General features: G+C 41.8%; 1 protein-coding gene across 4 annotated transcripts in view; it reads right to left on the bottom strand.

Moving 5' to 3' along the window:
- LPP (LIM domain containing preferred translocation partner in lipoma) overlaps positions 1–27,585 on the bottom strand; it is a 429,876-nt gene that overhangs the window by 20,546 nt on the left and 381,745 nt on the right. For all 4 annotated transcript variants that reach the window (XM_088444790.1, XM_088444791.1, XM_088444788.1 and 1 more), the window contains one exon: positions 541–719. In XM_088444790.1, the coding sequence (XP_088300916.1) occupies positions 541–719 (179 nt within the window). The remainder of the gene's footprint in view (positions 1–540; positions 720–27,585) is intronic.

Raw genomic sequence — 27,585 nt, 5'->3', positions numbered from 1 at the left:
AGAGTTGTATAGGACCTGGCGTGAGGCATATCGTATTGAGGCTAGATGAGCAAGGACACATTTGTATGTTTCGCATATAGACCGAATGAGGCTTTTATGTAGTACTAATCAAAACTAAAATATATTGTGGTTATACTGCAGTAACATAAAAATAATACATATGTCACTTGCATATGATAGCAGAGACAGCGTATGGAGTAAATGTTATATACAAGTGTGTTTCCCATTCTGCAGTGATGGTTATACAGAATGACATGTATATGTATAATAAAGTGATGTGTCAGTGGGCATGCACAATCTCTGTCATCCAACTTCAATCATTTTCTCAAATTGCAGATGTCCAAGGCTTTTCTTGGGAGCCCAACTTATGACTTCACAGTAACTATTTTAAAGTTTATTCTTTTTTCAATATAAAAAATAGGAATAAAACCAGTGTGCTGAATCTAACTATAGTATGACTTCCACCATGACAGATTACAGAGCATTTATTCATACATTTCTAAAAAGACAGACGTACTAATATGAAATGTAAAACCATACTTGTGGAAATCCTCAATGCAGTGAATGTGGCCGGACGCATCCACGGTGAAAGGGATTCCATCCAGGCTGCGGAAGCACACTACACAGATGAAGCACTGAGGGTGGTACGCTTTCCCAGTAGCTCTCAGGATCCGCTCCATGATTGGCTTGGCACAGACACTGCACTGCTCCAGAGTGTGCTGCAAGATATAAAATACAAATCTTAACAAAACGGTTGATATGTACACACATTAATACAGTACTGCATCCACATTATTCTGCTGCCTGTAATTAAATACCATCAGCCATTCGCATCATTACTACCTAGTTCTGATAATGTAGAAAAGAGGTCAGCGATGTGACATTCTGGCTTTAATGAACTACAGTTACCATAACATTCAGAGTGTGTCTTCAAATATTAAAGTACCAAATGTTATACAGGGCTGCCATGAGACATATCAGGTCTCGGTATGAAGGGCCGTAGCCATACCAGGTTGTGAATTTAGGGCACTATCAGGAGATGCTGTGCAGCCATACCTCCGAAAGGGTCATGGCCACATCATGCTGTGCAGCACAGCAGATAGGACGATGCAATGAACTAAGCTATGCTGCTTAATACAGTATGTAACGGCATATTGTGTGGTCGTACACCGTAGCGTGTCACGCACAATATACATTGTTATATCGCTGGGTGCACACATCGTATAGTGTGTACTTAAATGCAGGGCTATTCCTTCTCCTGCAACAGGTTACTCTTATTAGTATGGAAGTATATTAATACAATCTATAGCAGCTCCATTATTAGGGACAAATACATTTTATATTTTAGTATGTACTGTATGTGCAACAAAATCTTAACTTAGCAAAATATTAGGGAGTTGTAGTAGTAATACAATAGAGGAAAGTCAGAAGGAGCTGGCAGCGTAAATAATGACATTTTCTGTAATGGTAAAGGTCTACAAGCAGCTAGTACTAGTACCTATGGGCCCGATTCAGAGTAGTACGCAATGGCGATGTCATGGATTTGAGCAATTATCAGTAAACTGCGCATTAGTTTAAGACGCACTGCAGATGCGTCAAGGTACATTGCTGCAGTCTTCTGTAGTGACTTTTACTTACACCGTGATTTGACAACCCGGATAGCGTTTGGGGGAGGTAACAGGGAGTGGTAGCAAAGAACGCAGGCACGGTGCAACTGTTTCGGGGACATGTAACACGCTGCATCTGGGATCCCATACACAAAAAATATGGCTCTGGCATCTCAGTTCCCACAACCATGTTGCAGGACCACAGGCTTATTAATTCAATAATCTGCAATCAATGCTGGTGGGAGTCTCAATACATCCCCCTAAATATGCGAGATTTGCATATTTTTGCATAGCAGTTACGTACAGACACACAGCAGCGGTGGCATTCATGTACATCTCTCAATCAGGCCCTATGTCACTTAAAGCTTCTTGAAATGACAGTGATAGGCCATTCCCTCTGCCATGGCAGGATGACAAGTAGAATGTGAGCTGCCTCCCAGCTGTGAGGATCATGCAGGCAGACATCAGGCTGACAGAAAACACCAGTGTCAGTCGTTGTGTGCACTAAGGACACCTCTGTCTTGTGTGGAAATACACAACACCCGTGCTTTCATTCCAGCACATACTGTTCTTAAAAACAAAGTGTTCAGTGCTATCTTCAAAAGTGTCCTTTATATAATGATCACAAAGCATACATTACATCTATATTACCCCTCTAAATACGGATTTCCCTGCTTGAAGCTAATGTTATAAAATTCGTCGTTTAGACATCTATCATTGTGCAAACATGCTGGTCAACCTGACAATAACGTCATGTTGAGCATGTTTGCAGATGATTGATGAGCCTGCACTGAATGACTGCTCGTTCAGTGCAGGCTCATCACAGACTGAAAAACGACTGCACGATTACAATGTCATAATCGTGCAGTCGTTTTCATATCTGCTAGTGGATGGGCACCTCTACTGTCATTCAGGGTAAGAGTGGTTGGTTATTTCTATGGCCAACAATGTATACCACCCTACCTTTAGCTTTCTAGGATAGCTGAGCAAACATTGGTTGATAGTGGCTAGCACCAGTAGGCGGACTAATAAAGCATTTTTTCCTAAACTCACTCCCCTACCACTGTTGTCATTCTTACCCATACCCATGCTTTAGTAATGATGGCTACCATCAGTGATACTTTATAAGCTGCCGCCAGAGGTGCCATTTGATAAACAGTAAAAAGAAACCTATCTGGCCTTTCCAGCCAGAGAAAAGTTGTTTATATCTTTGATAAATATGCCCCTGAGAGGTTTTTTTATTTCTGCTTCGTGAAGGTTTTCAGTCTCTCTATTGCAGAGCTGTCATTGCTCAGACATTTCAGGTCTTCTTATATGCACTGCATGTTTGAGATCTCCCCATAAAATTTCAATAATATTCTAGTCTGGGCTACATGAAGTCATTCCAAAATTGGAATCCTTCATTACTTTGAGTTTTCCATGCTTGATTTTGAGGCATAGTTAAGATTGTCATCTTGCTGAAAAATATGCCTCTTGTCAGCTTTAATTTCTTCATTGGCTGTGTTAGCAGCTACTAACTAGGATATACAGTGTATGTTTATTTATATTTCAATACACTTTTCATTCTATTAAAACAATATTTCCTATACCATTAGCTGCCACACAACTCCACACATCATAGATCCTTTCTTAAAATAAAATTACCTGTTGTTTTACAAACACGTCTATCGTGGTTGTAGCCAAACATTTCAGGCTTATCAAAGTAGTTTTCAGATTTCATAAGACTACTTTTGTGCGGATGTCACAGGGAAGTGTCGGTTCTGACAACCATTCCATACAGATGAATTGTGTGTAAGGCACGTAGCACTCTGGAACTGTGTCAGATAATCCGCTCTACACTTATTACATAGTTATATGCGTTGCATAGGTGCACAGCTTACAAGCCATACTATTAGATATTTTTCAGGGTCTGTCACTTGACGATCATTTCTTATTGAGGTTTCTGAAATTGGAAAACCCACACAGGATGTATTAAGAACTCTTTTTAAAACTTTCGTTGCTTTCAAACAGTCATATCTTAGTTTTCAAATTCTCAGTCAACTGAGAGACCCTGAGCCTTTTTATGGTGTAACTTCCAATATTCTTGTATTTTACAGTACACCGTACACTATGTCCTTTTCTAAATATATCACAGCACACTAGAATTTCATTATGACACATTATGAATTTGTGGTACAAGCAAAGGAGCCAGTGTCAGTTATCTTGTCAATTAGTAATATCCCCTAGAAAACACTGCATGTCTGCTTTGGCATCTGCTAAAATGTAGAGATTAACACTCTCTTGTCAGATTACACTGTGAAGGTTAGGCAGGAATGGTGTTCTACCAGGAATAGAAACTTTGCAACAGCGAACAAGACAAGCTGCCGACCAGAAACCATTCCAGCATGGCATAGAAATAAAACGACTAAGTCAGTTGGAAAACACATTAAAATGTTCCAGTTCCCAATACAGATTTAGCATTGGTGCCACAAGTGAGCTTTAAAACATTCTTTGTTCACCAGTATGCTGCCACAAATCTTTGCCTAAAAGAACATTTGCTATGTAAACATCTTTGGGGAAAAAAAAGAAATTATTTTAACTTCATAGCACTTGCTCTATTCATCACAGTGGGAGCAGGCTGTGGAGGCTACACCAGTCCCTTCTGCCACCTGTAGTGGAGGTACTTCCGCCTGTGTTTAGATTTAAGTAACAATAGCCACTGACAGACTATATTTAGTGCCAAGATATGCTTATTGTGTTGGTATCACAGCAGCAAAAAGGACGAGACAGATGTTATATGGCCAAGTTACATTTTTGAAGGAATATACCTTATTAGCATTGTTCAGTAATGTTTAGGGTATTATAATTATTGCTTGATTGAAATATTGCAAGAGTTATATTGTGTGAGTAAGATCCACCACATTTTTGTTTCCTGTGACATTTGGACTAGCTTTCCAGCCAAAATATACATTCCAGCTGTTGTGACAGGATCATCTAAAAATAGAGCCTGAATATAAATACTTTACCCTGGATCTCATCCATAATCAAATTACAAGACATCTGAAGAAAGTACTGATGGTACTAAAAGTATTTTCAAATGTATGGCTATTCGGAGAAGTTATATCAATTTATTCTGTACAGGGTTGAGTCTTATTTAAAGCCTTTAGCAGCATAATACTGCCAGACAGAAGCAGAATCCTGTTAAACGTCCCCCCTCTAGCAGAAGATGAAACGTTCCTGGAATTACTGAAATCTCCATACACTTGCTGGAATGAAGGCAAGAATAGAAAAAGTTTCTGATCACCTGTTTTCTTCATGGTTAATAGAGTGTAAAATACCAAACCTTATTCTACTTGCCTTTGGGTAGTGATTAATTTTCCTGCAAGTCACAGCCAAAATACATCTTAAACATAAAAAAAACCTAAACTGCTTGAAAGAAGGTGCCAAATTCTGCACATGACTTTAAGTGCTTAAAATGTTTTCTGACGGTGCTTACAAAGTCTGCATATTTCTTCATTCATGCTATTCATTCCTAGATGCAGACATCATGAGCATAAGTGTGCTCCCCGTGGATGAACTGCTTAAATGTATGCATGGATGTTTAGCAGAGGCAGCTCTGTGCTTAATCTAGGTTAAGAACACCTTTATATTTAGCTATCATGATTAGAGCTATTCTTTGTTATATGTTATAATTAAGTTGCTTCACTCCTTTTGTGCAGAAACTGTGTGCGCAGGGTCAGACTGGCTCACAGGGGTACAGGGGAAATCCCTGGCGGGCAGCACTGCTACAGGGCCCACCCACTCCTCTAGGGGTCAGGTTCCACACAGTGCTCTTGAATTATATTTTGTGACTCTTTTAGAGGGTCAGTTACCTGGTGAAGCATGAACATGGGTGATTGGCTCACATCTATAGAAACTACTCCAACATTTGTCATTCTGCCACTAGCATGTATTTTGTCTTTACTAGACCAAGTGCAATTCTAATTGAGTTTAGACACTGGTCGGTCAGTACCGATATGTACAGTGCATTAATGTGGTATATATAGACATGATCACCATCGTGTACTTAACTGTCATGTTGCGTTGTGCTGCATTCCTGGGACTGTGGTGTATTTGCTACAGTGCGTTATCATCAATCTGGTACTTTATCATGGATGCACTATCGGTATTTACTATGTATATTTAGAAAGGGGCCCAGACCATACACTCTCTAATGATTAGCCACGCCTCTCTGATGGCTGGCCACACCCCCTCTGGTGGCTGCCCACACTCCTTACACATGGGCCCATAACATTGCATCCCAGTGGGCCCTTTATGCCTCAGTCCGACACTGCGTGTGCAAGTGGTCTATGAACAAGACTAGTAAGTGACTAAAGTTTCCAAGTGAACCAAAACATAGTAGGGATTTTTGTATTTTTACCATATACTTCTCACTAATTATACATATCACATTAACAAAATGGTTTGTGAATTTGTTCCATACTGAGGTATATTCATACTTGCCAACGTTGGCAAGCCTGTATTCGGGACAGGAGGAGGCAGTTGGGTGTGACAGAGATGAGGCACTGCTATAGATGTCATTACGTGCCCCCTTGATGATTTGCAGGTATTCCCCGGGTTGTTTGGGCAGAATGAGGTAGAGCAACGCGGATCACGTCATCGCAGTCCTGCCCCTGTGATGGTTTGTCATTAATATCTTTTCAACACTGGGGACAGGGCTGTGATGACGTGATTCATAGTGAATTGCGTCATCACCCGCATCCTGTCTCCTTCACCATCGCCCGGTGGGATGTGGGAGATTTGCCTAATTTACCGGGAGCTGGGAGAGACTCCCCAAATTAGGGAGTCTCACAGAACTTCTGGGAGAGTGGGCAACTATGGGTATATTTGAAAACACAATTGTCTAAATTCAGTTTGACAGAACCTTCCATCACCGTTCTGCTTTCTTAGCCCGTTGCTTACCTCCATTTTTCTTTCTCACATAATGCTACTAAACCTGTCATGTTCTCAATGGGTACAGGTTGTTCTATTTCCAAACACTTAAAAACATAGTACACGGACAACAGGAGACAAAAAAGGGATAATGAAAATGTGCTCAGGCCAAAGTAAAAAATTTGTATAAACTAGCTTAGGTGGGAGATACTATGTTATGCTTCGCTGTTGCTTAACCTTAAACCATGTTACTTTTTCAAGGGGAATATTGAATAACAAAAAAAGGTAGTTTTTTTTTTTTCTAACATTACAATATTCTTTTTTTGCCCATAAAGAAACATTTTTCAGAATTTTCAGCTTAACATTCACCAAACAAGAATATATACAAAGTCATAGTTCCTTTACTGTACATCATACCTATAACATCTAAAGAGCAGACATATTTCCCTTTCCAATTCTGGATACCAGTCCCCATTTCTCCTTCTATATTGTCCCATTGAGTGTGAATCTTTGTGGAAAACTCAATTTCTTCCAAGAAAATGTTTGTTTGGTTCTTTGATTGAATATAATAATATTCACTTTACATATTTAGCACTCTAGTGTTTTAGCCATAAACTGTATAGTCTTAGGTTGTGTTCATGGATACTTGTAATGCACGTGCTGCTTTTGCTCACTTAAATGTTAGGATGCATATGTGTGTATACCTTACCAGAATGTAAAATGCAACCCATGTTAAGATATTGCAAGAGTGAGTGACTGGCTTACAATCTCCTGGCTAAAGATGGAATTCACACAGAGACTGAGAAATGATGTCATAGCAATTTTGAAATGAAATAGTATACCTTGGTATTTGAGCGGTCTTATCGTCACTCTCTTAAGAAAATACAGAACAATTCCACAACCTTTTTTATGTATACCCCTAGGGGTACTTCCTCCAGGTACAATAGCTTAAGACACTTCTATTTATTACTCAAACCAACAGCTTATTGAAGTTGTATAAAAAAAAAACCTATTCACAACAGATTAAAAGGGGTATTTTTTATACATGTACAATATATATATATATATTTTTTTATAAAGATATACCTGGGATAAATGGACACATTTAGCAGATATAAAAGAGCACGTGGCAAGCAATGCTAAAGCTTACAAGAATTACAGGTGACAATCCCCTTAATAAAACAACTCTTCACCTTTAGGAAACCAGACCACTTTCATTTCATTGCTTTGGTGCACAGATGCAGCATTTGCAGTCATGCAATTATGCCGTCAAGCACAGGCCATACTCGTTTCCCCCTTGCTGGAGGGACTCATTACAGAAAGTTAAATCCATGCTGCCAAGATCCAATGTTGTGCTCACAGTAAACTGAAATGTGCCACCCTAGCACCAAATGCCAGGTCCATTCAACAATGTTCAGGGGAAGCTATTGATTAGTCTGGGACTGCTCAATGTATTTAAGTAAAATAAACAAAACACAGGCATCTGGTGCATTATAGTTCAACAGTGGAAACCCCTTCAATGCCACTCTTGGAGATATACTCAGAATACGGAAAAGCTGCTACTCTTACTTGCGCCATTTCAAACACTGCATAAGGATCAGGAATCTAACAAGAGCAGCAACCTCCGCTAAGTAGGATCATAAAGATTATATAAAACAAGGCGTACGTCAATAGCGCAGCAAATGGATGAATCCTGTTGTAAAGATATCATGCTACTGCTTAGCTCTTTTTACCCTGCCAGCTGACTGGTCTGCTCGTAGCAGGTCAGCCTTATGTGTCGCTACTGATCATTCCACCACCTTAACAAGGTTAAATATATCACCTAGGCAAATAGTGGGTACAAGAAACACCCTTCTGTTATATATTAATATACATATAAACAGCACGCAAGAATAGCAGAATTAGAACATGCCAGGGGTTCACCACCCTCCTATACCTCACCAATGTCTTTGTCTCAGTTACCTTGATACATAATGCTGGATGCTGATCCACGATTCTTCACTCCTCTACCCCAATATTTCTCAAACTCTGTCCACATGGAACCATAACAGTCAGTGGGGTAGATGTATTAACTGTCAAAGGGGCATTGATACCGCTTCTTCCCCATGTAAGATTGGGGGTTTGGGTGGTAAATAACAGGGGCGCTATGCCATTTATCGCCAACCCCCACAGCACTCGGGATCTCACGATACTTGTGAGAACCCGCACACTCTAAGTGGAGCCGGCCAGGACTGAGACACAGCGCACCAGCACTAGATTGATGCGCTGTGGTCTCTAGCAGGGATTGCCGGTGGGAGGGGATTTATCACTCCCCCGCTCCGGGCGATGAGATGTTCATACATCTCGTTAGTGCTTCCTGCTTCGCCTAAAGAGGCGAAACAGAAAGTGTTACAGCAGCACGACCAGTGCAGCTATAATACATCTCCCCCAGTGTTTTCAAGGTATCCTCAGGAATAATTAGTACCACCTGTAGATCTATTTTGTTAGCCAATTAACACACCAACGCTTAAACTTGATTATCTAGAAAAAATGCCGTTAGGGTTTCATGAGGACCAGGTTTGAGAAACACTGCTCTACCCAATCGCTCAATGTCTTGCTACTTTCATCAGGTACACATAGTAGCAAAGACTGTAGACTTCATGAGCCACTTGCAGATGAATGCTCGCCACCCTGTGGCCAGCACAATCAGAGCCATAGCCACACATGAGCACTCTCCAGTAGACAGACGTCATCTGCTATGTATCGTTTAGAACCCAAGCAGGCCATTGTCCCCTAAACTCAAGATCCAGACACCTTATCTTGTCACATATGTGCAATAAAAAAAAGGTAACAGGGCCTCAAAAGTCAGATAGTTGTATCAATTTCAGTCATTTTAAGTTAAGAAAATAAACTTATTTCATTTTGCAGATATAGCAAATTTATTCACTATGGTCTTCTGGATGACTTAAAGTGAACTTCCAATATGTTGAATGAATAAGCTGGTCCGTATATGCCCAAAACTGTCAAGCAAAGTATGCTACTTTATTTTATGCAGTATATTAATTTATTTCTTTATTTTGTTTTACATTGTTTCAATGCATTGGAAGTTGTTTAATAATTAGAATTAGCATTTACACTTTAGCATATAGACTAATTTGGACAGACATTGGTTTTTGTTCCTAACCGTCAGTATTAGCACACTGATCTCACTTTTCTTGTTCTGGATGCTAAATTAACATACTGTATTACCTTATGTTTACATATTATAAGCATTTTTCTTACATCAACTTTAATGGCAGCATTACTATTTTTTTCCTGGCTTGAATTTCTGTGCAATCACTTCTTCAAATATCAGCACAAACTCCCATACAAATATAAAATAACATCCAGGGCTGCTCTGTGCCTGTTGACAGCGGAGGAAGTTGCTTCCATCTGCCAAGTGTGAATTTTCCTTGGGTTCTGGCAGATCCCAAGTAGTAGCACTGTACCAGTAAACAGCTGTGTGACTCTGCAGAAAGAAACTTGTGTTCTCTCACACCCCTCAGTTTGAAATAAATGCATATTTTCTGTGAGCGGCTCACCAAACATGTCTGAAAAAAAACAATCACCAATATTACATCAGGACGCAGTTTGCAGATATAAAACTGAAAAAATTATTCAAAATCAAGAAAGGCCGCTTGAGTTATGCATGATATGGATGCTGTCCAAGCGAGAAGTGCATTACATCACATATATTTAAGATCAGTTGTTTACTGAATCCAATGAAGTGTTCAGAATTTAGACATGTGACGGTTACATGAATACTACAACACTTTATAGAGAATGTTCGCCATATTGCTATGTTAGAGAGGGATGCAGTCGGGATGCCAACAGTCTAAATCCTGACCATCGGCATCCCAACTGTGTAATCCCGGCAAGGGTCTAATGACAGGCGTCGAAATTCTGACGCCTGTCATTAGACAGGCGTCGGAAGCCCGACAACCCGATGGAAAGTAGGCCGGGCGCGGACAGCCGCGGGGGGGAGGGTTAGGTTAGTGGCTCACAGGGGGGACTTAGGGTTACGCAGCCCCCTGGGAGGGTTAGGCACCCCCGGGGGGAGGTTAGCGTTAGTCCCCTCCCCTGGGAGACTTAGGTTTAGGCAGCGGGTAAGGGGGCGGTTAGGTTTAGGCACTTGGGGGGGGGTGGGTTAGGCGCCCCTAAGGGAGGGTTAGAGTTCGGAGGGGGGTTAGGTTAGTTTGTACCCACCTTAGCTGCTGTTGGGATCTTCATGCGGCTGGCGGTAAATCATACCGATCCCTAGAGGCTGTAACTAGCATTCACCAGGGAAGCTACAAAAGTGTGAGACTAAAGACTGCTATGCCTCTAATTCTTCTCATAAAGGCTGTAGCCCTGTTTTGCTTTAAACCAAATTACTGGTCAGCCACAGAGGTAGGGAACAGGTGAAAAGATACAGAGAACATGCAGAAGAAATGGCTTGCCAGCAGAAGACAATGAAGGACAATGATAAGCAAGTTAAAGCTATTTTTCCCCTCATTAGTACCATAAATCTGAAATGAAAATCATTTTAATTTTCTTAAAGTATAGTATGGGCAGTTTAAGGATTAAATAAACGGCAACCCACAGAGTCAATCTTCAGTAACCAAAATAAAATTATTGTATCATTCAACTTATGTTCTTAGAAAAAAATGAATCAATCTTTAAATTATTTTACTTCTCTGAGTCTAGGAATGTATGTCGATCTGTCTCATTTAATGTATTAAATATCCCACCGTCTTTAATTTGCCTTGTCTACGAGAGACAGATCTCTTAAATGTAATCATCCTTCAAGGGAAAAGAAAGGGGAAATAACATTTTTAATCTTGAGAGGACTGAAATACTGTCCTCCAGGCAAAGATAGCAGCTTCCTATGCTTGGGGACTTCATCAAAATCCTTGTAAAAACTCACTGTAGTATCAGGGAACACTTGCGACGGGAGTTATAAGTTCTATTTTTTAGGAAGCGATTAAACAAAAAAATGTCATGGAATTCAAAAAAGCTATATATTCCTGTATGTCAGGGGTAGGTAACACTTGGCACGCATGCCACAAGTGCAAGAATGCAGTACAGTAAGCTCTCATTTGGGGGGTACCAGACGATTACTACTCAGACTCATTTTTCATTAAAACAAGCTTTGTCTTGGAGGGTCTGTGTTTTTTTTTTTTTGGGGGGGGTTTGAGTCCTAAAATATTTGAGTGCCAAAGTAAGAATAATACAGCAAGCCATCATCTCTCTTTAAATTAAATTAAACACTTATTCTCAGAAATACCTGTCTAAGTCAGTACAAAATTCATTGTCAAAGCGTATATATTAGAAGGGAGAACAGATATCTCAAGAGTGATTAGTATTTGATTGGCCAACCGTCAGACTTGTGTACCGTTGCACAGCACTTAGATGATTCGATTCCAGGTTGCGATAGCAGCTTTAATTAGTTCCCTTTTTTAGTGTTCACTCTAGGATTTTTTGAGGGCAGGATGCTGATCAAACATTAGGGAACTTTTTAATTTTGAAGGCTACATTATTTATACAGTGGGTCGTCAGCACGCAATGTACAGCACATACTTTAATAGCATTCATACAGATGTGCCCCTAGTGTATTGCTGTGGAACTATACATCCCTGTATGCCCTGACAGTTTTGATTTTACAGCATGCTAAAAGTGTGGTGGGGCAAGCTGGGATGTGTAGTTCCACAGCAGGTAGAGTGCCACACATTGCAAACCCATGGCATAATATAGTCATCAATGGGTTACACTATTACACTTGTCACTTTGGCCTTTCTATTATATGAAGTAAAACTAATAAGTGTGTATATAATTTCTAACACCCAGACAGAGTCTACTAGCCCTATTACCTTACAGTTGACTTTGTGACCACTCCTAGCTCCTGCTGCTAATAGCTTCTCCCCATTCATTGTTCCTCTAATACCACACAGAGAGCTGGGAGACTCAGCGTGACTAAGCAGCAGCAGGAACATCTGCCTCCTTCCCCAGTGCACATGGACTTCTGTGTTATGGCATTGTTGGTGGTGACCCAGACCAGCATAGGCCTCTGTGCACCTTCCCCGCTGCTACATGCACTGTGTTGACTTCTGCAGCCACACTCCTGGCTCCATTAGCTGCCTAGCCCTACCCTTACACATAGGAAGGCCCATATCCAGCTGCTCATCTACCATTGCAATAACCTGCTGCTCCTTCCCCCGCAAATGTCACTGCAGCAGCATCAGGTCTCTATCTGACATCAGCAGAGCCCTCCTGTCACACGCAGGCACTGCATCCCTGCAGCAGCCTCACTCCCAGATGCTTGAGGCAGCACCAGAGCTACAGAATCCAATTACAGCTGGAGTGCAACATGAAGGGGAAGCATGGGAAAGGAAGGAGACATAGCAGGGAGGAAGCAAGATCACTGGGAGGCAGGACGCCGCAGACATGCTGAGGTCAGGGTGCATTTTGCAGTTGCAAAAAAAAAAAATCGGGCAGGGCGTGGCGCGCCACTAAAACAACCTATCGGGAACTATACTTTCCCAACAGATCTTATACCCAACATTGTGCAACAATTCAGTAACCGGATATCAATTCTTCACAACTTTTGCTCTATTACATGGTGCATTATCATCTTGAAGTCAAAATCTTCATCTGGAAAAGTTTCTATTGCAGAGGGAAGCATTTGTGTCAAGTGTAGTGGTATTTTTTATGCGTTCATCATTCCTTCCATGATTTGAAGACGGCCAACACCAGCGTCTGAAATACATCCCCAAGACCATGACTTTACCAGATGCATCAGAGTCACACTTAGACACTTTGGATGAAATTCTCTGTGCGGAATTCGTCGTACACATTGGCTTGCTTGATTGGCATAAAGAAAGTAATGACATTCGGCACTAAAAATGTCTCCCTGCCATGGTTCAACAGTTCAGTCTCCTTTGCCAAGGCCAGTTGGTACCTACTTTGAAACTTTGTCAGCAGCCGCTTTCTCCTCATCCTCCATCCTTTGAGACCAACTTCATAAGTCTCTGAAGCAATGCTCATATTAACACACTCAAAACATCCAATCTTGCTTTTGCCAGTCATTTGGCAAGCAAATACATAGACATCGAGTGACAATTGCTTAGTCTAATGCGCTGCACCATGTGATTTTGCTGTGGTTAAGTCTTCCTTGGCCTCCTAGATCTTGGCAGTTCATTGGTAGATACAATCTCTTTATATTTGGCAATGATCCTGACAAAAGTAGACTGCAGACCAGGGGTGGGCAATAAGCAGCTCTCCAGCTGCTGTTTAACTACACATCCCAGCATGCCCTGCCTCAGTTTTAGCATGTCCTGATCGCAAAACTGTGGATAAGTAGTCCAACAGCAGCTTGAGGGCCGCTTATTGCCCACCCCTGCTGTGGACTTATCTTTTCAGCAATCGTTCTTCCAGAACACAGCTCTTCTGCGAGTATGATCATTTGAACATGGTTATTTATGCCAACACTGATTAGACGCTGTGTTGCTTATGACACATGGAGAGAATACACTTCAAATAGGTCAAACAGAGCGCTAATGCCATATATATATATATATATATATATACACCTGCTGACATGCTATTACTGATCAGCTGACAGCAACACCTGATTGGTTGATGTACTGTATATTGCGACCTGTAGCAAAAAATGAGCACAACTGTGTTTGTTTCAATGCAGTTTTTTTGGCTGCAACTTTTCCACCACTTTATATATTAAAACTTCACTCAATAACCCAGTTCTCCCAAAATACTGGAAACTACAAAAGTATCTCATTTTTATTTTTACATTACTAGACAATGTACCTAATGTAGTCAGCTGCCGACGCTGATATCCCGACAAGGGAGTTAAGATAGGCGTCTAAATACCGACGCCTATCTTAATCCCGACGTACTCTTAGCAGCGGGGGGGAAGAGAGTTAGGGCAATTAGCGGAGTTAGGTTTTTTTTGGGGGGGGTTAGGGTTAGGCACCCCAGGGAGGAAGGTTAGGGTCAGGCACAACTGGAGGGAGGTTAGGTTTAGGCACTAAGGGGGGAGGTTTAGGTTTAGGCACGAAGGAAGGGGACTTAAGTTCAGGAACTATCGGGGAGGGTTATGGTAACACAAAGGAGGGTTGGGGGGGAGGGTAAGTATACTTAGCCGACCGCTGTCGGGATACCAACCATCGGGATGCCGCTGTCTGTATTCTGACAGGAGGCATACCGACAGCCGGCATATTACACTCTATTGCTAAGTTTCCTACCTAAGATGTACTTAGAAATACAGTGTATAAATGCACGGTTAGATGGAAGAGGTTAATACTTGTCCACATTCCCAGTTGTTTATTAAATTACAAAGGGTGTTACTTTACTGTACATCTGCCTAGGGCTTTTCATGTACTTTTAAGAACTAAAACTATTTTTTAAATGTCTAAAATAAAGCAGTAGTGACGTTTTGCTGTTTTAAATATATGTTTAGGACTTTTGAAACTGAAAACATAAAATCCACGGACACACACGAGTCTAAGTACGGTTTCTTTAAAAATAGTGTTTGTTAAAAATGTGTGTGTTAAGAGAAACAAGCTATATCACATACTACAAAGTAGAAAGTCTGGATTCCTAACTCTTCCAAAACGTGATGGATACAGGGAAGACACTGTCTCCCTGAGCTTGTATTATAATGAATTAGTACAAACACACAGCTCTGCAATAAGCAAGCACTTTGTATGTAAATCAAAATGAAGACGATATGTATGCCAGTGCAAATTTGCTAATTCAATATTGCATAACCTTTCCTAAAGGCAAATATTTCAAGAAAGATAACCAGTGAATCTTCAGCATCAAGTCAGATTAACATAAACCAAATTACTTTGAATGAATAATCTTATTAAAAAAATGATACATATCAAGGCTAATTAAAAACAGACAAAAATTGCTACTCAACGTTTTTGAAGAAAAAAAGAAAACCATTCAGTCTATCATATACAGTAGTACAAATTGAACAACTGTAGGATCACTACACTACCTGGTTAATGTTGACTTTAGTATTGTTTGAGATTTTGTGAAATGAAAAGTTCTGTGAATTTGACGACTGTAAATGTGTTTTTAACAGTATGTATTTACGTGTATTTTATTTGATTTATACTATAAAACCTGTCCCGTTCCAATTACTCTTACGTCAATATTAAATTGTGTAAGTTGCTACAAAATTCAGGAACCTTCTATAATGGTTAAATGTGAATAAAAACATGTATTGTAATTGTCTGCATTACAAATGTTACTTGTTATTGCTTCATGGCTTGTTAACCCCTTGCATCAGATCTTCCTTTCTTAAAAAGTAAAAAAAACCAAAGAAACAACTAAGAAAAACCCAGAAACTCTTGCCTGAATTAGATCACTGCTTTACCATTCTATATTACTCACATGTGATGAATGTGCTCTGACTATTTTAATCTATGTGACTGAAGGGATGTATTTTAAATGATTTAAAAATAAACAACAACAACTTGTGTAGATTATAGTTTGTTTGAATAATGACTCAAGACTAAGTAGGACTGAAAAATGACGAGAGGAGGCAGACCGGTGTAAAAAGGAAACAGACACAGTGCAGCATACACATGGGGACAGAAGAGGCACACACATGGCAGTATGGGTACACAATGAAGGAGGAGCAGTCTCTCACCATGCTGGGGAAGAGAAATATCTGTGATAGGTTTGCTGTGTGTTTCCTGTGCATGATATTGTGTGTGCAGGGTGTTATCTGGGGTGAGGGTCTTTAGCTGTGCCATTAGCCGAATGCCAAACACTAACCATGTAATCCCAAAGTGGAAGGCTAGATTGCCAGTAGATCACCTAGTTTTCAAAAAATACCCCCAAAGTGTTGCTTTAGCAAGTACTTGCTTCCTAGTATATGGTGGTGTGTTGCCCATACACAAACCCCCCTCTGGTGCCTTACGAACAGTTTATCAGATTCACCTGGTTAGATTGCCCCATATGCGAAGCAAGAAATGTCCCTTTAAGCAAAGCAGAACACGGGGTCATGCTGTTATGGTAATCTTGAAATTATTTTTCAAATGTAGGCAAGGCTTTTAACCCCGTAATGGGAAGATATTTTAGATGTATGTTTTTTTATACTGTTAATACAAATGTGATGCCATGCATTTGTGAGAATCTCAGAGGTTTCATGGAGGGGCAAGCTATAACTTGTATTCTATATCAATGTTGTGCAGGAAAGAGCCAATACACATAAAACTAGCGTCTGCAGTGACGGCTGATTCCTGCATGCAGGTTCACTGTAACAAGCACTGCCTGGCTTACACCAGTACAGAACGTATGTTGTAGAGCAGGCATGTCAAACTCAAAATACCAACCGGGCCGAATATTCAAGGTCTACGAGTGTGTGGGCCACAACAACAAAAAAAAAAGTTTTATATTCAATTTTGAAAGGTTTATTATTAATAAAAACCAATGCAGTGCCCACTATGCAATCCCACCCTGTTTTAGAGCCCCTTTTGTAATGCCCCCTGAATTTTTGCCCCTTATGCAATGCCCTAGTAGTGCCCCCAGTAATGCCCCTTATGCAGAATCCCCAGTAATGTCCTTAGTAGTGCCCCTTATGCAGTGCCACCAGTAATGCCCCTTTATACAGAGCCCCCAGTAATGCCCCGTTATGGAGAGCCCTCAGTAATACCCCTTATGTTGTACCCCCAGAAAGCCTCCATATGTTGTGCCCCCAGTAATGCCCCCTCCCAGTATAGAACAGGCCCCAGTCACCTGTCTGTGCAGTACTTACCTTTCTTCACGATGGCCGTTGGGCGCCGTTCCAGTCAACGCTGTCCCGCGTAGACGATGCCGCTGACTGGATCTAATTAGATCCAGAGCGGCAGGCGCAGACTCCTCTCGTCGCGGGTGACACCATGACGTCAACCGCGCGCAGCATCACTGGGAACGCTCGCCTCTGAAGCAATCAGTGGCTTCTGATCACCACAGGGACCACTGTTGCCAGCTTGTAATAGCAAACACTGCCCGATTGGAGCTGTGCTCAGATCGTGGCAGGCGTATGGGCCGCCACACTCTGGGGCCACAGAAAATTTTTATTCGGGCCGCATGTTTGACATGCCTGTTGTAGAGCATCCAAACAACGCGTTAGAACATTCACCAGGTGTTAACTTATGGGTCGGTACATCAAAATATGGGCTGCATTTCCTTTTAGGATAACTTCTTTTATTTTGACAATATTTATACCTCTACAGTTTCCTATTCATTACACTTATCATAATATATTTTAATAACAATTAGCAGTCAGTTAAAATATGTGCATTACTAATTAAAAACTATAGTATGGGTTCCAAAATAGTCTTAGACATCTGAGTTCGAACGAGTTAAGAACCTCTGACCGTGCGTAAGGTCAAACAATAGAAGTTGCAAAATAGAGAACATTGGGCAGGACTGTACATAGTATACAAACCTTTCCACAATCCCCAAGGACTAAACAGAAATCAGAAAAGAAAGAACAAAACAAAACAAGAAAAAAAATTAGGAAAAGTACATTTTCTATTCAATCCAACTGCATCTTGTTTAAAGCATTGCCAATTTGTGGAGTGCTGGGTTATTTATGAAGTGTTTGGGATGCTTCATTTAGGTAATAACAATCCGGAGAAAATTGGATGTTAGCAGCCAGAAGCAAAAGCTGATTATGACGTTTCCACATCAGAGTGTGTGTTTTCTCATTTGTAAAGTATAAAATAGAGGGGGGGAAATATGACATCCACGGATGTTTGTGGTGCAGGATGTTCTACAAGCAATTATCAAGAGAATGACAGAAAATTGACCCATTTACTGTGAAAAGTTCTTCACCATTTCATTTCATGCCCATTTCAGAACAGTGCGTTCTTGTGATGGCGGGGGATAGATTACCAGCTCACATCCCTCCTATCGCTTCAAATGTGGTACAGGTTGAAAAGAAGGAAAACAGCTGCCCTCTGCTATGTATCTGATGGTTGTGCTGTATGGTTATAAAACAATAAGCTGTTGTCGGTGTAGCATGTGATTTATTTCTGATCAGACAGGATAATGCATCAGAGGAATAATCACTGTCCCCATCTGTGACTGCCTCTTATTACTGTAGCGAGAGATAAATGCGGTGTGGATATGTACTGGAACATAATTATAAGAAACATTTAGATTAAATTGGCCATCATACAAATAAAACGAAACAAGCCTCGCATCACTATACTGCAAAGAATATCACTAATAGCAGCCATGTGAGCACTGAGTGGTATAAGTTACTGTGTAAAATGTCACATGTCAAAATATCTGCACCCTCCCAGCAAAATACTTTATTTCCAGTGGAGCTGGCGTCCTGTGCGGCCCATAAACAGCGTGTTCATATGCAAAACTGTATGACGGCCACCATTACTGAGTGTAGCTTTAGTTTTCCATAAACCCCAGAAGTGCAAGAAGATCTGGCAGTATGTCTCATCTGCTGATGATAGATAGTACAGAGAGGCTTAGACACCATGGGCCTGTCTCATCACTGCCAGTCCTAAATGGCTGATCATCATTGCAGGAACAGAGGGCTCGATTCCGACCCGCTCGCTAGATGCGTATGCTAATTTGGCAAGTCAAGCGATCGCACGGCAAGGCATTAGCACGCCCACTATGTCTTAGCGTGCGATCGCCCTGTGTATGCAGACGCCCACTAGCCAGTCTTAAGAAGTCCACTTGCGCACGTCATCTCCAGGAAGTGTATGCGACCATCGGTAACATCGAGTACCATCGGATGCGTTCGCAGCACTTGTGGTTTACCACACCCTTAAGCAAACACTGCGAGTGCTTCAGTGTGTAATTCAACTAGGTCACGTGTACTGTGACGCTGCCCTAAGTTTAGGGAGCATAGTGGGGTTAGGTTTTTTGGGGGGAGGTTAGAGTTAGGCACCCTTAGGGGGAGGGTTAGACACCACGGGGGGGGGGGGGGGGTGTTAGGGTTAGGCATGAAGGAGGGAGGGTTAGGTTTAGGCACTAACAGGGAGGGTTAGGGTGCAGGATAGGGAGGGTTAGGGTACAAAAAGTGAGGGTTAGCTTTAGGGAGAAGGGTAAGTATGCTTATCCGACCCCTATCGAGATACCAACCATCGGGATGCTGCTGTCGGTATTCTGGCAGGAGGCATCCAGACAGCCAACATTACATACCCATTCCATTGTGATAGCCCTTATTTATATTAGTAGCAGCTTTAGCAGCAGTTACAGTATACCAGTGTGGGCCAATTTGTCAGTAATGATTGAGAAACAAACAATTTACTGGTGCGGGTCAGAAAAATTAGGTAAGATGCGTAGCAACAATGTGGCAAAATAATTAACTGTAATAAATAATTTATGAATTCAAAGTTCAGCCCTTTGTAAATTACTTAAAAGAATACCAGATGGCAACATCCACAATAAAATCATCATCAGTCCCAAAACATTATTTCAGCTTATGTTCATTGTTTGTCAAAGCTTTAACTAAAGAGAATCCCCTCTTCCTCATTCAAAAATCTAGGCGTACGATAACACATATCTTAACAGTTAACAGATTGCAGCAGTTGTTGGCTAGCACTGTTGGAAGAATTCAGATGAAGAACGACAATGTATAACTGTTATTGTGTAGGTCGCCCTCCTGCCGCCAAATCAGCTCTGATCCATTGAGTCATTGACTCCACAAGACCTCTGAAGGTGTCATGTGGTATCTGGCAACAAGTTGTTAGCAACAGATCCTGTAATACCCCTTTCACACATAAGACCCGGGAAATACACGGCTACGACCCGGGTCTATCAACCAGTCTTCAACTCAGGGCCTCAGCCTCAGGACCCCATTCACGCTACAGTAAATACTCAGGAAATTCCTGAGTGGGATGCATTCACACTTGTCCAGGAACGGCTACTCTGCTCAGTGTCAAGTGGTCCGCGAGCTTGCAGTTGATTTCATCTGTAGGCGCGTCAAACAGCCAATCAGAGACATTTTGGAGCAACCTGGGTCTAAAAACCCATGTAGTGTTCGCTCACACTATAGGCGACCCGGGACGCTCCTGTGAAAAACTCTGGTGCTGAGCAGGGTCGGAGACTCAGGACTCCAACCCGGGTAGTTTCTATTCACACACAGCCAAGACCCAGGTCGATGAGAGTGCACGGCAAAAATTCGGGTTTTTGGCATATGTGTGAAAGGGGTATAAGTTTGAGGTGGGGCATCCATGGCACATCCCACCAATGCTTGATGGGATTGAGATCTGGGGAATTTGTGGACCAAGTGAACGCCTTGAATTTTTAGTCATGTTCCTCAAACCATTTCTGCACAATTTTTGAAGTGTGATAGGGCACATTATCCTGCTGACCAGAGGCCACTGACATCAGGGGATATCGTTGCCATGAAGGGGTGTACATGATCTGCAACAAGGTTTAGGTAGGTGGTACATCAAAGTAATATCCACATGAATGCCAGGACCCAACATTGCCCAGCACATCACACTGACTCCGCCAGCTTGCATTCATCCCATAGTGCATCCTGGTGCCATTACTTCCCCAGGTAAAAGAAGCACATGCAACCGGCTGTCTACATGATGTAAATGAAAACAGAATTCATTAGACCAGGTCACTTTATTCCATTGCTCCATGGTCCATCTTTGACCCTCACATAAGCCCATTGTAGGTGCTTTCAGCGGTGGACATTCAGCATGGGCATTTTAACTGGCCTGTGGGTACGCAGACCCATGCGCAGCAAGCTGCACAGCACTGTGTTCTGACACCTTTTTATCATAGCCAGCATTACATTTATCATTGATTTGTGCACAGCTGCTCTTTTTTTTGATCGGAACAGATGGTCAAGCCTTTGGTTCCCGTGCGCCTATGACCCTGTTGCCAGTTTACCATTTGTCCTTCTTTGGACCACTGTGGTAGATACTAACCAATGCATGGTGGGGACAAAGACATGCCCTTTTGAAGATACTCTGACCCAGTCATCTAGCCTTTACAATTTGGCCCTTTCATGATTCAAACACAACAAATTCAAGAACGGAGTGTTCACATGCTGCGTAATATATCCCACCTCTTTACAGGTGCCATTGAAACAGGATAATCAATATTATTCATTTCACCTTTCAGGGGTTTTAATGTTATGGCTCATTGGTATAATTATATATATTCTAATAATCTCTATCTCTCTATATATATATAGATTTCACTATTCTATACAGCATTGGGGGTGTTAAATATTCCATGACCAATGCTGTATGGAATAGTGAAGTGTATAAAACATTCATCTGTGGCAAAAGGGAGTCGAGCAGTGACTATTTTAGTGAAGCAAGTCACAGAAAAAAAATCTTGCACCAAGCTGCTGTATTGGAGCGTGTCAGGGTACTGAAACAGCAAGAGAGCATCTGAAACTGAGGCTTGGAATGAAGCAAATCACAGAAAAAAAACTGTTGTGTTGTGTGAGTGACTGACCTCTGCGGCAGGGCCGAGGGCTTCACTATGAACGGCTCTCTGAGACAGTTAAAACAAAACAGATAGCAATGTGCCCTGTTGCTTAGCTGCAGTTTAGAGAGAAAGGGAATCATGTCTCAGGCAGACAGAGTGAGAGACAGCCTCCAACGAACCCAAGAAGATGCCCTCATGCTTACACAGTAGCCAGGAAGGAGTGGGAGGCATAGCTATCATGAATTTAATAAAAACATACAACCATCGGAACACCTTAGAATAATTTACATTCTTAGGTGGCAAACATCGGACCCCACCATCAAATAGTAAAAATACTACCATCGGAACAAAATCATTGATGTTAGTAACCATCGGATTCCAATGTCCATCCCTACGCTCTACCTGTAGGCATACTCTGGCAACCATTCCTCCACAGTGAAGAGCTCTCTCCCCAATGTGATGTTCCTGCTCAGCTACACGCCCTCTGTAAACAGGAGGCATCTCCCATGGAAGTCAGCGCTGTTCTCGGACAGGGGCACTACAGCGAGGTAGCTCGACAGTAAGTCCAGGAAATACAGGATACATTATGCAAAAAGGACATTGCTCATCGCCATGTTCGGTTGTTGGGGTGGGGGGCACATGGAGCCTGATAATCAGTTGATTAATATATGCAATACACAGTGTTCAATAATCCCAAAGATTGGCTACAGTAGCACAATATTCATGGAGGAGTGACTATAGTGTTCGAAAAATGTTGAATTACTGTAGCAACTGTGTGCAGTAGAGGCCTAAAGCATAAGCGCAAACTTAGCTAAGGTTTATTTTTCTGTATTCTCAAGAAAACTTGCTACACTAATTTCGAGACAGATTTCAAAGTAACCTTCAGCAATTTGCAAAGCAGATTATAAGTGGGCTCATTAATTCTTAGGTGGGCCCAGAGTGCCACAGAGAATATATTACATTTATACACACATTTATGTTCAAAGTGCAACAGTGTATCTGCTGTTTGAGGCAGCAGAATACAGATGTGTCCTCATACGCTCTTGCTGCAGTCACGCCAAACAACCCCTCTGCGACTACTTGCGCAGAGCATTTTTTGGCACCTTTTTCGACCAAAAATGCATATTAGTCACAATGTTATGCAATTAAGACAAACCAGGAGACTGCACTGATTCAGTTGATATGCGACACTTGTATATCTGTGTGCAACGGAGTATGAATCTGTATACAAAGTACTACAATGCACGCTTTTTTCCACGCCAAGATACACTGTGCTTTGTTTACAGTCTCAGTCGTATACAGATATACAAGTTTTGCATATCAAATTAATCAGCCCAGTCTCCTGGTGTGTCTTAGTCACATCGGAAGTAGTGTCGCACCGGACCTGGCCCAGGCGTCTTGCTTGGATTGCTATGTATATGAGGACACATCTGTACTTATGACATCTTCAAAAGTAAGAAGATTGAAGTGGCAAAAGTAACAAATAGCAGTAGCAAAAAGATTATATTGCTCCATTTAGGAAAACAAAATAGAAAGCTATAACCACACGACAGAAACAGTAAGTGTTCAAGAAACAATAAAAAGTGATTTAGTAGTATTAATAAAAGACTGCAAGAACTAGCACGTTGCCATTAAAGTAATTAATAGGTCATAAAAACTGTGAAATGAAAAGTGAAGAGTGCTACAGTTAAGCATCATTCCGGATTTGCTTTGACCTTAAAGGTCATTAAACCAGATGACTGGCTTACTGTACTGCAGCACTGACCCAGGGTCTACAGTAACCATGATGATGACATCACAAATATGTTATTTGCAGAACTGAATCAAACACTGCAGCTAATTATTTTCTCATCTACAAAAACAATAAAAGGACCATGATGAAAAAAAAATGGTATGATCAGGCGCAGGGAAATAATTTAGCCCACAGTAAACATAATTGATATATTTATTGGCTGTAAATTGTGCTGGGATTTAAAGCATGCTTCTATTATTCAGACAAGATTAAAAAGTTTAAACACTCAAGATCTACAGCTAAATCTGCCTAAGGCACTAGTGACTTAAAGGTTTTCCAGCTAATAATGTCTTATTATGTCTTATTATAATGATTATCGGAAATCTGCGCATACGCAGGAACCATTCTGAAAGTCTGCAGATGGGTCCTGCATAGTCACATGCAGGCCCTTGATGGGATCGGTATGAAATACCGGCGGCTGTTCAAATCCCGACAGGAGGAGATCCAGACATCGGCTGGTAAGTACCAGAACCCTCCCCTCTCCCCCACCCAACCCTCCCTTAGGGTTGCTTAACCCTAAAACTCCCGGGGTGATGACTAATCCTAAGACCCACCCCCAAGGGTGCCTAAACCTAACCCCCCCTTCCCGCACCCTATACCTAACCCTACCTGGGGAAGGGGGTGCCTAATCATAACCTTCCCACGGGGGTGCCTAACCCTCCCACCTAGGGGTGCCTAACCCTAACAACCCCCCACCCCCAAAACCTAACATCACTACAATTCCTAAACATAACCCTCCTCCCCTCGCGGCTAACGCTAAGGACGCCCTGGACTTACCTCAGTCGGGCTGGCGTCCTTCGGCCTTTCGGCGTCGGGATTAAGATAGGTATCGGTATTTCGATATTTTTGCATGAGCCTTCTACCTCTTACAATGTAACAGCGGGCCTGCACCCCCAGCTCTATCACGAGTGACTACCCCAACATCACAGGAGCATGGCAGAAATTTAGTACTTTAAGCAGTGGGGATCTAACATATCATGTGTAATCGGAGCAGCCGAGGCTGTAGAGTTGCCTTTGGGTGGAGTGGATAGAAAATTATATTATATATAGATCAGCGATTAATGCAAATACAGGCATCTCTGGATCATCATTACCCATTTCCCAGGCACTCCTCCAGATCAGTTTCATGCGTCTCTGAGCACATGAGCCTGGTCATTACAGGTATCTTGCAGAAAAGAAAAGCTAAAGTTTTGTTCAAAACAGGAAGAAAAACTGTAACTGAATGCATTCCTGAAAAATAGCATTAACAATCAATGACACCATTGGTGCTTAATATCGATAGCAATAAACAATTGATGGTTCTACCCATCGATTGACAATCGATTCTTGTCCAACAGAATGAGTGGCAGGCCAATCAAGGGATGGTGGCTAGAGGGGTGTCAGGAGATGGGGGTTTAGCTCTGTACGACCCTGCAAAAAAAACAACCCAGCATGACTAAGGGGCTGATTCAGACCCGCTCGCTAGCAAGCGGCTGCTTGTTGCAGACGATGTTCGCTAATGTGCGCATGCGTGTAGTTCGCAGTGCGCAAACTAGTGCGAGCGGTCGTAATGTGCTCGCTCGCCCTGCCAATACAGCCCATTGGAATGAGTGACAGGAGAGGCCGTTTGTGGGTGGTAACAGGGGCAGGGCAGTAGTAACGGGGGAGTGGAGTAGCCGACGCAGGCATGCCAGAGTGTTTCAACACCGTTTCAGAGGCGTGCATAATTAACAGGCAGCGTCATAGTACACGTCATCTGGTTGATTTTTACACTGAACTGCTCGCAGTGCTTGCGGTAGGGTACAGTCAACTGCAAGAGCTGCAGTCTGATCCAATTGTTTCCGATGTACCGATGGTTGTATATACTTCCTGGAGATGACATATGCTAGTGGGCGGCTAAAGACAGGCTGGTGGGCGTCTGGAAACACAAAGTGATCGCTCGCCAAGACATAATGGGCGTGCTTATGTCTTGCTGTGCGAGCAGATGCCTTGACGTCACTTAGCTGAATTTCTATACGCTGGGAGCAAGCGGGTCTTAATCAGGCCCTAAGTTCCTGCTATTGATGGCTGAGAACCATTGGACCACAACCATTGATGGGAAACCATCTGCAGCAAACCATCAATAGGTTTTAACCATTGATGGTCGATGGCTATACCTACTGATAGTGAATTGAAGTTGAAGACCGTGTCCAATGTCCACAGTGATCTCTAAAAGTAAATTAAGTTACATACATAATATGATACAATTACTAATATAAAAATTTTCATAGTGCTACAGCAGAGTAGAAGTGATAACGAGTATTAATTAATGGTGTTACAGGTATTAGCAGCATTGAGCATTAGTAGTTACTGAGAATGCAACAGTGAAATTAAGTAGTTTGCTAAACAGCAGGAGGATAGACTCAAGAGACTATAGCAACAGTCAGCAGGGTGTGTTGTTCTTAAGGTCTCTGCTCTTATGGTGCATACACACCTGTCAGACCTGAACGATAATGATTTTTAAAATCGTTCATATCTGAAAGAAAAACATGTGTGACTGCAACGATGCGCGTTCCCGTTTGTCAGATAACGATATTTGACATCTGATGTGTTTGCAGTCAGATTTGGACGATTCCATTCATTTTAACACTGTCTGAAATCGTTAAAATCATTGGTCAAATTGTTAAATCGTTCATCTGACATATCTGACCATTAGATTTACTAAGCTGCAACTTCCCCATTTTGTGTTATCTTTTTTAAGTGTTGACTATTCTACCCAGGGTAACCTATGTAGCGCACCTAAAATGGCTGCCTCGCTTGGTAGCCTTCATGAGTAACCCATGGAGGCTATGGGTTGGTAGCCTTCATGAGATAACCCATGGAGGCTATGACTCAAAATGGCTCCACCAACCCTGCATAATGTCCCTCATACCTATTATGTTGACTGTTTTCAGTTTGTTTTCTTCTTTCTGTAATACTGAACCCCCTGAAATAGTTTTTGATGTTGTAAAGCGACTGAGTCCTGATGGAGAAAAGCACTATATAAATAAAAATTATTATTATTATTCTCGGTTTTGGAACAATAACGTTCTGTTGATAACATGAAAAAAAAAATGTAGTTGCCTGTGAAATTAAAGAAAGTGTCCTTTCCATTGTCCGTGAGCACTGAGAGTGTAAGAATACCCTCCAACTTTTAGGAGCTGTAGATCGCGACATCCGAAAGGGGGCATGGCCTCGTGATAGAGATCATGGTCTTGTGGGAATACCATACCAACACCACCCGGTTTCTTCACGCTGAGGCAAGCCCAGCATTTCGGGTGCTACCACAGTCCCTGTCTCAAATGAATAGATGTCGCGTGCAATTGTACGGCATGTATGCACCCTTACTCTGCTAAGCAGAGACACAGAGCCATATTCAATTAGACACAAAAAGTAATTTTCGCCTGTTTTTTTTGCAAAAATTTTCCCTAAAAAAATTTGCCAAATTCAATTCCAGGACAATTTCGCCTAAGTGGAAACAATTCTCCAAAAAAGATTCTCCAATCAATAGCAGGTGAAAAAAAAGCAAAATCTTTATTTTGGGGTGCAAACGCGGGGAAACTACTCAGAACCCTTGGGACAGCCCCTCAAAGGACAAATCTGCAAAAAGAAACCCAAAAACCTAAGAACCTAAGAACACCCCAAAAAAGACATGTCAATTTTGGGGTTAAAATTTTAAAAGTGGGGAGATAAACATAAAAAGTAGCAAAATAGACTTCTTGGGGGTCCCCAAGTATGGGTCAGGTGTTTTTGGGATTGCAGGTGCATGCAGCAGGTGGATTTTTCATGTTTTTAAAAAGTTCACTTTAGAGACACAAAAACATGCTAGCACCCATT

The sequence above is a fragment of the Taudactylus pleione genome, unplaced genomic scaffold (genome assembly GCF_031769625.1).
Source record: "Taudactylus pleione unplaced genomic scaffold, aTauple2 ptg000372l, whole genome shotgun sequence".
NCBI lineage: Eukaryota > Metazoa > Chordata > Amphibia > Anura > Myobatrachidae > Taudactylus > Taudactylus pleione.
Note: the sequence above shows the minus strand (reverse complement) of the source record. Positions and strands in the feature narration are given on the sequence as shown.